The following is a 12,006-nucleotide window of genomic DNA, read 5'->3' as shown; positions in this document are numbered from 1 at the left end:
GGGATAGAGAATCCAGGATGGGAAACAGGTAAGCCTGACACAACTGTACATGTTATGCTGAAGGTGAGCACACTAAACATGCATCACTGTACTGAAGGTGTGTGTGCACTAAACATGCATCACTGTACTGAAGGTGTGTGTGCACTAAACATGCATCACTGTACTGAAGGTGTGTGTGCACTAAACATGCATCACTGTACTGAAGGTGTGTGCACTAAACATGCATCACTGTACTGAAGGTGTGTGTGCACTAAACATGCATCACTGTACTGAAGGTGTGTGTGCACTAAACATGCATCACTGTACTAAAGGTGTGCACACTAAACATGCATCACTGTACTGAAGGTGTGTGCACTAAACATGCATCACTGTACTGAAGGTGTGTGCACTAAACATGCATCACTGTACTGAAGGTGTGTGTGCACTAAACATGCATCACTGTACTGAAGGTGTGCACACTAAACATGCATCACTGTACTGAAGGTGTAAGAACTAAACATGCATCACTGTACTGAAGGTGTGTGCGCACTAAACATGCATCACTGTACTGAAGGTGTGTGTGCACTAAACATGCATCACTGTACTGAAGGTGTGTGCACTAAACATGCATCTTTGTACCGAGGTGTGTGTGCACTAAACATGCATCACTGTACTGAAGCTCCTTGTTCTTCATCTATAGTAACTAAACAGAAGGTGTCTATCAAAATAGCAGGACCCTAACCTCCGTGTTAAACAAATGCCTATGGGCACAATGCGGACAACGCTGAGTATACACGAGTTTAATATCACAAAGCGTTGCATGTGTAATCTAATTAAGCTAGTTGGCCATGGTGTGCAAAGGGAACCACGCAGATCTAAGATATTTCTTGTCCTGTTCTCATACCAGGGGCCATAAAGAAATTGACCTCTTGCTGAACAGAGCAGAACGAAGCTTTGGCATTGTTCCGAAGCTTAGGGTATCCCTTTGAGCACCTACCATTCAAAATGGAGCAGTGCTGTAATCCCAAAGTTCTTTCTTCATCATTAGCCAGATCCTACCTACAGTTATGAAGCTGCAGACTCATGATATCTCTGTGGGAAACAGTGGTGGGATCCATTACTCTGTACATAAACCCTGGATCTGGTGTGTTCTTCTGGCCTCCGCTCACACCAGACACATCTGCAGTTCACATACATATATGCAGACAAAACACCCATACACATAAAATAAAAATAAATCATTTCTTAAGGGTAGAGTAACTATGACATCATGCAACGTCATCTTCACAGAATATCCTTCAGCCCCCATCAAGAGCTCCTATCTCTTAACCCATGCTCTGTACTCTTTACCCAGAATGCTAAGGAAGAAAAATGTTTAAATTTCTTCCCCGTTTTTGAATACTTATGCTGAATTCAGCAAGGTATGTTGGGGATGGGCCCAAATCGTACATGAAACTCATTTATCTCCACTGATTTTATTCAATCTTTTCCTTAATTTTATGCATGAAGCAAAGTTTTCTTTTTGTTAAAAAAATTATTATGTTTAAATTTCCTTTCTCTCTTTCCTTTGTGTATAACCCATAGGCCATGCCATGAGGTCTCTGGGTGCTGGGACTTGAACTCTCGGTATCTGAGGTCTGAACCTGAGCCTTTAATCTGGACTGTCTCCATCGTGGTCTGCAATCTCCTATTTGTACTGTCATGTCGGCCTTTGAAACTTCACCTTGTGGAGCACTTCCAGTTTGGCAGACTGGAGGGTGGTTAGCAGTGTTCACCCTGTGTCTGTAATGTGAAAATGAACTCTGACGTCACTCCAGAGTTTACATAGCCTCATCACATATAATCACATATGGATTATTTGTGGACTACTTTATACATGTGTTCTGTCATCGTCCATACTTCGATGGAGAAAACTGGTTCCTTTATCAGTTTTTCCAACTTAAAATCCTGGGAATGACCTTATGACCTCATCTTTGTGACTTAAAAGCATAAATTCTCCCTGTCTTTGACACGGTGCTTAAATCAGGCGTGACCTAGCGGGGAGGTCAGGCCTTCCGTTGTCCTCAATGTTTTGACCATACATGGGTACAGCCATCCATTTCCGCTTACTAACCAGACCCACTAACCACCCTTCTTCACAGCAGCATACTCAGAGCCCTTTATCTGCCGTCTTGTTGAAATCCTGATGTTCTGTGGCCACAGTATTTCTGTAGCATGCTAAACTGTTGCGTTTAGCTTTGACCTACCCACCTTTAGCTCCAGGAAGTGGCCGCACTACCAGCCCCCTCCTAGCTTCCCTTGAATCCGAGGATAAAACACACACACACACACACACACACACACACACACACACACACACACACACACACACAGACACACGCGCGCGCGCAGTTGTTCCTTTTTATCTTATCTTCTTGGCACAATTGCTGGGTACTACTGTCTCCTGTCTGGAAAAGCACGCCCTTATCAATACTCTTAGCTCCATACCTCCCCCCTGCCCTAATCTTGAATGGCTGGTCCCACCTAGCCCCGCCAAACATCCCTGACCACCTGCCTGTAGTAGTGGCCACAGCCCCAGCCTCTACGGAGACCTCACACGGTTGCCTGGTTGCCTGGTTCTCCTCTCTCTAAAGCATGGCGAACTCCTTCTCTCCTTCCTTTCTTACAAAGACCAGGAAGTCCCACCTGCACCTTCCGCCCAGCAATTGGCCCTGCCCAGCAATTGGCCCCTGGCTTTCTTTACTGACAGATCAAGAACCAGTTGGGGAACAGGACCTTAACATCAGAACTGCCCCCTACACTAAATCATTCCATCCGGAGAGTAAAGTCAATTTGAGAGGTCTCTTCTCTCTATAGACACGTTCAGCTCTCTATATCTCTCATTTCCCATTTCTATATAAACACAGGACTGTTTTTTTTTTCCAAGTCCAAAAAGACAAACCAATGAAATCTGATAGTCTCTTAAACAGTATACTAAGAATCTTACAGAGGAGTCTGCCACATACCTGATACTTCACTTCATGCCAAGCATGTGAAGAAAACTTGCACTCTAGAAAAATGGGGGGGGGGGGTGCAGATTTAGCCCATTCTAGGTCAGGACCACAAGGTACATTGTTGAACAAATTTGTAGATTCACATACAGCATTTTTTTAGATGCTTTGACTAAATGAGGCAACAGGTGAAATATTCTTAAACCAAAATGATGGTTGAACCAGCAGGGGTTTGTATTGAAATATTTCTTGAACCTGGGTATTTGCATAAATATAATGTAGATTTTGTGTGTGTGAGAGTGTGTGTGTGTGTGTGTGTGAGTGTGTGTGTGTGAGTGTGAGTGTGAGTGTGTGTTTATATTAAATGTATACTATGTAATAATGTATTATCTTAATTATATGGGGATGAGTACAAAATCTAGGTGTGAAATTGATTGATAATTTCTTTTTTTTTTTTTGGTTCTTTTTTTTTTTTTCTCGGAGCTGGGGACCGAACCCAGGGCCTTGCGCTTCCTAGGCAAGCGCTCTACCACTGAGCTAAATCCCCAACCCCGATTGATATTTCATTAACAACTTGTGCATGTGATTTGGGATGGCCAGTCCTGACAAACATGATGGGTTGTATGTTGGTGTAGTATGTCTGCATCTTCTCTGTTATGATGGAAAATCCCATTTTCACAGAGTCACCCTCAGTACTTTAAAAGATGCAGCATGGGGTTGCTTCGGAACTGGGTGCAAAAGAGCAATGGCCACAGTTTTCTTACTCCATGGCTTAGTTTCTGTTGTTGTTGTTGTTGTTGTTGCTTAATTGCTTTGGTTTTGTTTGCTTGCTTGGTTCAAAGAACTTAGCAGGCTTTCCTTCTAATGTTCCTCTTTCTCAGGGAGTTCACCATCTTGTCGATGGCTTGGTTGAGTCACGACTCTTTTCTCGCTGCCTCAGATCAGTGTTCTTTGAGCCTCACTGAAGAGACCAGCTCTCTGGCTCCAGTCTTAGAGCCTGGCTTGGCATCCGTTCTTAATCTAAAGAAAGGAGACTTTATCCAATTTTTATGTGGGTTTCTTGCGTTGGAAATGGGATGGGAGGGACGAGTATTTGGAACCAATGTTAAGTATTACAGTTTCTATTTTTAAACATCTATATATACATTTTTAGCCGTAGTGGTTTCAAGCTCCCAAAAACATTTTTTGAGATTCCAGGAAGTTCAGCCTGAGGTGTTGTGGTGCCTTATGTAGCAACAGTTCTCAGACGTTCAGTTGTTGTCATTCATTTTGTTTTATGATAAAAACCACGAGAGGAACCAATACGTACCAGAAAGTCTTTGAGTTATCCTATCTCTACGTGCAGTTTTAAGTTTTCAAAGTTATTCCACCAAGACTTCACACAAATTTGTTTTTTAAAAATCAAAGCTAAAATCGTCCCACTGTGATGGAAATGACATACAGTTCTTGTGAGTTCCTTCCACCTGGTGCTTGAATATTCCATTTGAGGCTAATTTAGATAGAGCCTGGCTTTGGACAGATTAAGTCTCTGTGAGAAGAGTCCAGTGAGTATTGTGTATTGCATATACATATACATATACATCATATACATATATATACACATATACATCATATACATATACATTATATATGTGTGCATATGCATACACATACATGTGCATCATATGTATGTATGTATGTATGGGTATGCATATATGTATACATATGCATCATATACATATACACCATTGCATATACATCATATACATATACATGCACATGCACATACCTATACATCATATACATGTACATATACATATGTGTAAACATATGTGTATGCATATACTTATATGTATACATAAATAGCAGATACATATACAACATATACATAATATATGTAAATGTAGTCATATACATATATATTTGAAAACTACATATTGACAAGTTAGGGGAGCTAAGGAGGATGAGCAAAAAGATAAACAATGGAATAAAAGAACAAACCCCCACCCCTCACCCACCCACCCCCATCCCCACTGCTAAATGAATGACCTTATTTAATTCCCTGAGGAAAACCCATTAGTCAGACCTATTTTTAGCCTGACTCCCTAGGCCATGGAAAGTTACTTCCCAGGGGATAGGGTACTTGTGGTACCCTACTGTCATTCAGAGCCTGGGCTCACAACCAGATGCCAAAGGAAGATAAGTCCAATTAACAATAGCATGAACAACAGAAATTAAACAGTCCTCACAGGTGTGGTATTGGTGGGGGATTTAACTCGAAGCCAAATGAATAAACAGCGCTAAGCCAAGAAAATGGGTCATACTGTGAGAAACTGATTAGATGAGCAAAATTCTCGAGATCAGCATCCTAGCTGGATTTTCCCTGTAATGCATCCAGGGAGAAGTGCTGAGGGCCTACACTAAGAAAATCAGAGCCAAGACACAAACCTGGACATTGATTTGTAAACAGTTCCATGTTGGGTCTTTGTGATGATCGAGGTAAGAAGAGGCTGAAGCCAATGCCTAAGTTCATTTGGGGAAGTAAATACTTTCTGGGCCCAAGGGATATACAAAAGCCAAGCAGGGACACTGTTAGCCTCAGGGAACACAGACGTCTATGTGTCACAGGCTGCAAACTCCAGCAAGGAAACAGGTAGGTCAGTGTGTGGCATGCAGAATGCAAGACTTTGCAACTGCAGCAGCTGGATGGAAGGTGTGTGCAGCCAGAGAGAGGCGTTCTGACTCAGGCTCATTGAACACAGGGAGCCCGGTTACCAGAGCAGCTCGGTTGTTCTCTCCTCAAGTGCAACCTCTAGATTGGTGCAGACCTTACTGCTTCTCAGAGGTCAGCCGTGGTTTTGCTGTTAATACATGCAGAGGATATATGACAAGAAGCGAGATTTTCAGAGACTAAGGTAAGGAGTGTTAACTCTAAGGTGTAATGAGGCCGAGCTTCAGAGAAAGAGAGAGCTGTAAATAGTGGTCCTTGAGCTCAGCAGAGAGTCATTGGGAAGGAAGAAGTGTCCTGTATTGGTTGGGGACAAATTGCTTTGGAAAGGATACTGTCTCCACTGTCCAGTCAGATGGTGTTTAATGCCCTTTGTAAACAGTCAGAGAAAACATCTTAGAAACAAAGAAAAGGTTGAGAAAAATTATATATATTAATTAAATATTAAAATAAATATTATATATGTCTTAGAAACAAAGGATTGGGGAAGTTTTATATATATTTAATGAAATTTTAAAATATATATTATATATAAATGCCTTAGAAAGGCATTGGAAGAAATTATATATGTATTTAAATATATATATGTATATATAAATACACACACATATGTACATACACATAATACCTTAAAAACAAAAAAGGGATTGAAAATATTATATATAATATACACATATACATATGGTTCCCCCAATATGGCACATATAGCATATTATATAACATCTGTGATATTACACACACACACTCTCTCTCTCTCACACACGCACACACATGCACACACACGCACACACACGCACACACACACGCACACACACACACATATATATCTGAATGAAGTACGGTAAACGAGAAGGGGGGTGAAAGGTGGTAGAGACTCACACTCCCAGTGTGACTGGGAGGACAGGGAACAAAGTGGAAGCACCATGTAGCCATGACCTATGGACGTGAGTGTTTGCTTTCCTTATGTTTTGCAGGGCGACGACTCAGATGAGGAAGACCTGTGCATCAGCAACAAATGGACTTTCCAGAGAACCAGCCGCAGGTGGTCCCGTGTGGATGACCTGCATCCGCTCCTCCCCGGGGCAGACAGAAACGGGTCCCCAGGAGGCCCTAGGATGAGAAACACGGCCAGCAGTGAAAGCGTGCTCACAGATCTGAGCGAGCCTGAGGTCTGCTCCATCCACAGCGAAAGCAGCGGAGGCAGCGACGGCCGCGGCCAATCGGGGCATCATTTTGCTGATGGCACGCCTGTGCTGGAGGGCACCCTAGTCGGTGGCAGCCTCCCGCAGTCTCCCCGAGACAGTCTCAGCCAGTCTTTTCACCCCAAGAATGAGAAACCCACCAGGACCAGGGCCAAGTCATTTCTGAGACGCATGGATACCCTGAGAGTGAAGGGAGCACTCGGGAGGCATAAGGGACCAGGGCGAACAGGAGGCCTCGTTATCAGCAGGCCCATGCTGCAGCAGGAGCCAGAGTCCTTTAAGACCATGCAGCATGTCCAGATACCCAACGGAGATCTGCAGACCTCACCACCAGCTGCCTGCAAGAAAGGCCTTCCAGGCTCCAGTAAATCAAGCGGTGAGAACAGCCCCTTGGAGAGCAGCCGTGTGAGCACCCCATGTATGAAGGAACGCAAGTGCCAACACGAGGCCAACAAGCGCGGTGGCATGTACCTGGAGGACCTGGATGTGCTGGCAGGGACGACATTACCAGACACAGGGGACCAAAACCACATACACGGGTTTCACTCGCAAGAGAACCTGGTGGTCCATGTTCCCAAGGATCACAAACCAGGAACATTCCCCAAGGCACTGTCTATAGAAAGCCTCTCGCCCACAGACAGCAGCAATGGGGTTAACTGGAGGACTGGGAGTATCTCCCTGGGCAGGCAACAGGGCCCTGGCATAAGGGAACCTAGACTCGTGTCATCCTGCCACAGGGCCAGCAGAGTCAGTATCTATGACAACGTGCCCAGCTCACATCTGTATGCCAGCACTGGAGATCTGTTGGACTTGGAGAAAGACGGGCTCCTTCCACAGCTGGATGACATTATACAGCATGTCAATGGCATACAAGAGGTAGTGGATGACTGGTCAAGAAATATCTTGCCTGAACTGCAAAGTCACGATGCAGTGGCAGGGGACCCTGGTCAACCCCCATTTCAGTCTCCTCATCAGATCACTTTAGATTTTGAAGGCAACTCTGTCTCGGAAGGTCAGACAACACCTAGTGATGTGGAAAGGGACAGGACTTCTCTGAATGAATCGGACACCACTGGGGTCAGAGAAAGAAGGGATTCTGGTGTGGGGGCCTCTCTGACCAGGCCAAACAGGTGGGTCACATGCTGTTATGAAGTTACGATCCTTCCGTTTAGTGGTGGCCGTAGGCTGAATTTTATTTATTTTGCTATTGTTTTGTATGCGTGTGAATGTTTGCCTGCGTGTATGTATATACACCGTGTGTCTGCAGTACCCTCAGAGGTCAGAAGAGGGTGTCAGATCCCCCAGAACTGGAATCCCAGATGTTTTATTAGCTGCTGTGTGGATGCTGAGAACCAAACCCAGGTCCTCTGCAAGAGCAGCCAGTGCTCTTAGCCTCTGAGCCACCTTTCTAGCCCACCTTTGCTTATTCCCTTAACAAAGACAGACAGACAATTTACACAGTCGCCTGGGGCTGTGCTAAGTAGTTCATATGGTTAGGAATTATTTCAACAGGGTCGTCCTTAGACAGAAAGTCCGAATCCATGTCTGTCCACATCCGTTTCTGTGTCTAGCCTTTGTTCAAGCTCTGTCGAAGACAAATCTAAGCAGGCAGGTGGGGGCATCACAGACAGCCGTGGCCCAGGTCCTGGTCACAAGGTTTGCTTTTTATTCTGTGGGACCTGAGCACATTCGTGCTTTTAAGTTACTGCTCCTGAGAAAATGAGCCAAGGAAATCTAACTCAGAATCAACAGCGCCGTGTGTGCCACTGGTGTTCTTGCCGAGGCAGCGATGAGTTGTAGGGTCCATCCGTGTGCCGTCTGTGCCTGTCACCTTCAGATGCCATCCCAGCCACAAAGGACAGTGAGGAGGCAGGCACAGAAAGTGGGAAACAGTGTAGCACCCCAGTGTTTCAGACTCTGCCTGTTATATATATTCTCTCTCTCTCTCTCTCTCTCTCTCTCTCTCTCTCTCTCTCTCTCTCTCTCACCTCCTTTCTCTCATCTCCTCACCACTCCCTCTCCTCTTCTCTTCTCTTTTCTCTCTCTCTCCCCCTCTCTCCCTCCCTTCCTCCCCTCTCCCCCTCTTCTCTTTCCTCTCTCTCTCTCTCTCTCCCTCCCTCCTCTCTCCCCCTCTTCTCTCTCCTCTCCCTCCCTCCACCTCCCTCTGTCTTTCTCTCTCTGTGTCTCCGCTCCCTCCCCTCTGCTTTATGTCTCTGTCTCTTTGTCTCACTATCTGGTCCATCTCTCTGTCTCTGTCTTCATCTCTCTCATTTATCTTTATTTTGTCTCTTTGTCTCTCTCTCTCTCGTGTGTGTGTGTGTGTGTGTGTGTGTGTGAGAGAGAGAGAGAGAGAGAGAGAGAGAGAGAGAGAGAGAGAGAGAGAGAATATGAATGATATCCCTTATTCAAATCCCAAGAGGAAACAGTCAGTGTACCCAAGTCTGGGTTCATACAATACTCTGTCTTCTTTCCTTTTTGTGCTGTGATTTCCTTGGCTCAGAATCTCCTAAAGTAGCCATTTGTACCTAACGGCTAGCTCGAGCTTCCCAGTTACCATCCACTGGTGACTGGTAGCTCTGACCATCTGTTGTTTCAGGCGCCTAAGGTGGAGTAGCTTCCAGCTCTCACACCAGCCTCAGCTGTCTCCGGCCACACCCCACATCAGCAGCCAGACGGCCGCCCAGCTGAACCTGCTCCAGCGCTTTTCTCTGCTTCGCCTCACAGCCATCATGGAGAAGTACTCCATGTCCAACAAGCACGGCTGGACCTGGTATGTAGCACGTCTGCAGGGGCTCACGTGTCCACAGCTAAGTGTATGATTGCAAAAGACCTCCAGTGTTTATATTTTGGTGTCTGGAGAACGGAGCACCGTCTGCACTACCCTCTCCTGGAAACTGTGGAGTCTTCTGCTCGTCTGCCCTCTGGGCAGCCAGGCTGATGAAGCACACAGGAAACATTGCTTTATTTGTAGCTCTCGGTTGGTTTCCAGGGAAGGGAGTCGGGTTCTGAGAAAGGAACAAGGCCGGTAACAAAGTGATAAATTGTGAACAGAGGAGTTAGAAATAAACCCACCATAAAATATCACTGGCAGCTTGTGAAGAAACGTCTGTCACTTGTACCTTGTGGCCTGGCACAGAACCCACCCTTAGAGCATTGATTCGATGGTTCTTCAAGTACGTGCGTGCTCTCCTTGGCGAGTTAAGATGAGATTAGGCAGCATATCTTTGGAATGAAGGATCCCATAAGGTCGACATTATATAGATAGATGGGTGCATGATTTTAAAAACATCAAGCGTTGTGTCATATAATATGTGTAGAAGAATCAATGTTGTGTTTATGATAATGTTTTCAAAGGTTACAAGTTGTATGGTCAAATCAATATATGCATGTGTGTTAAAATCCCTTTTAAATGAAGATCTCCCTCTAGAAAGCTAAAGACATAGCCAAGAAAATCTGGTTCAACAACCCCACACACCAACATCAACCAAATTATTCTTCCTCTAGTAAACCTTGTCTACAGTTTGTTGTTCCCTGCCCCCCAATCGGGGGTTTTAAGCGTTTGATATCCAAGAGCTGTTTTTAGTCATAATTAAATTGAAAAAATGCCCACCACCACCGATTTGAAAACAGAGAGCCACAAAGACAATGAATCTGGCTCTTTAATAGGAATGACACATAGGCAAGGGCCACATATAGAGTGTCATAGACTGTGAATGATATAGAAAAAAGGTTTAATTCTGCCTTTGCCTCTGAAGTGTTCCAACAGGAGCTTGGCCTCCCTCTCCCTTGCTTCCACAGCCTGTCTGCACAGAGCGCCCCGGGGGCCTTGCATGACCTGGTTTCTGTGAATTCCAGGTCCGTCCCAAAGTTCATGAAGAGAATCAAAGCTCCTGACTACAGAGACAAGGCTGTCTTCGGTGTCCCGCTCATAGTCCATGTCCAGAGAACAGGACAGCCCCTGCCTCAGAGCATTCAACAAGCACTGAGGTATCTACGTAGCAACTGTCTGGATCAGGTAGAGTGGTGAATCCCAAACACGGGCTTGGGGTGAGGGGATGGCAGAGTGAGTGGGGCCTATCCAGGACAAGGCCTAGCTAACCTAGAGTAAACAGCACGGAGATCTGTAATGCCAAGATTTAATATGGCCCTGATACGTCCCTGTCTAGCTTTTGACAATGTTCCTCCTTACCAAGTTGAGTGGCATCCTGGTTGGCCAAAGGAAATTGATGTTGTTATTTCGTAACTGCAATGTCTACAATGTCCCCACTTCCTTGCGACTGGGGAGTAAGCTGTGAGCTACTCTACATTTTAAATTACTATTCCAGTGCTACTATTTACTCCACAGTGTTATTTTATCATTGATTCATTGTTTCAGGGGGAGGGGAGTGAATTTAGTTCTATTTCTCCCCTTACTAAATTCTCAGAGCAGCTCAATGAGCAAACCAGACTTACTTCCATTTTTTTTTAATTCACGTATAAAATGTAAGAGATACATCAGCCGAACCAAGTAGCCCCTCGCCTAAGAGTTGATGGGAAGTTCACGGGAAGGAAATACTCACAACATTTTCTGCCTCCAGGGCAATTTGGAAACCATCTTAATGGTACGCTCTGACCAAGCACAGATTGAGATCCATCCCATAATTTACAAAGCTCCTCCATATTACCAAGCATTCCTTTCTTCCACACTCTGCCCCAAAATAAAGGCCACACTCACACTCCACAGAGTGCCCCCTCGAACGGCCATGTCCCAACCTCTGTAGCAGCCTTTGCTCAGCACACTAGGTAGCGGGAAACTGCTCATTGGTCTTCTCGGTGGTGTTTGTTGATTCACCCTTGTCTGGGGCTCAGTGGGCAGGAAAGGGCTAAGCTCCATGAACTCAAAGATCTTAGCTCCTGATGCTTACAGAGATATCAAAACATAGCAGGTATTAAAATCACGACAGCTCAAGGAACCGAATGCAAGCGTCCTTGCTTGGACCTGGCCAGTGACCTCCTTTGACCTTTATTATCTAGAGAATATACAGATGCACATTTTTTCATATTTTCATGTCATAGTGCAGGGCTACTGTTTTGGATATTCGGGGAGATGGTTGGTTTTGTTCTCTACATAAAACATCTGGCACGTATT

At 45.0% G+C, this 12,006-nt stretch overlaps 1 protein-coding gene across 26 annotated transcripts in view; it reads left to right on the top strand.

The window, feature by feature from the left end:
* Nucleotides 1-12,006, top strand: part of Stard13 (StAR-related lipid transfer domain containing 13) — a 396,493-nt gene that overhangs the window by 363,076 nt on the left and 21,411 nt on the right. For 9 of the 26 annotated variants that reach the window (XM_087579091.1, XM_087579092.1, XM_087579093.1 and 6 more), the window contains 3 exon segments: nucleotides 6,651-8,008; nucleotides 9,475-9,648; nucleotides 10,734-10,893. In XM_087579091.1, the coding sequence (XP_087435217.1) occupies nucleotides 6,651-8,008; nucleotides 9,475-9,648; nucleotides 10,734-10,893 (1,692 nt within the window). 26 annotated transcript variants of the gene reach the window in all.

Source organism: Rattus norvegicus, chromosome 12 (genome assembly GCF_021556685.1).
Source record: "Rattus norvegicus strain SHRSP/BbbUtx chromosome 12, alternate assembly SHRSP_T2T, whole genome shotgun sequence".
Classification (NCBI taxonomy): domain Eukaryota; kingdom Metazoa; phylum Chordata; class Mammalia; order Rodentia; family Muridae; genus Rattus; species Rattus norvegicus.
Note: the sequence above shows the minus strand (reverse complement) of the source record. Positions and strands in the feature narration are given on the sequence as shown.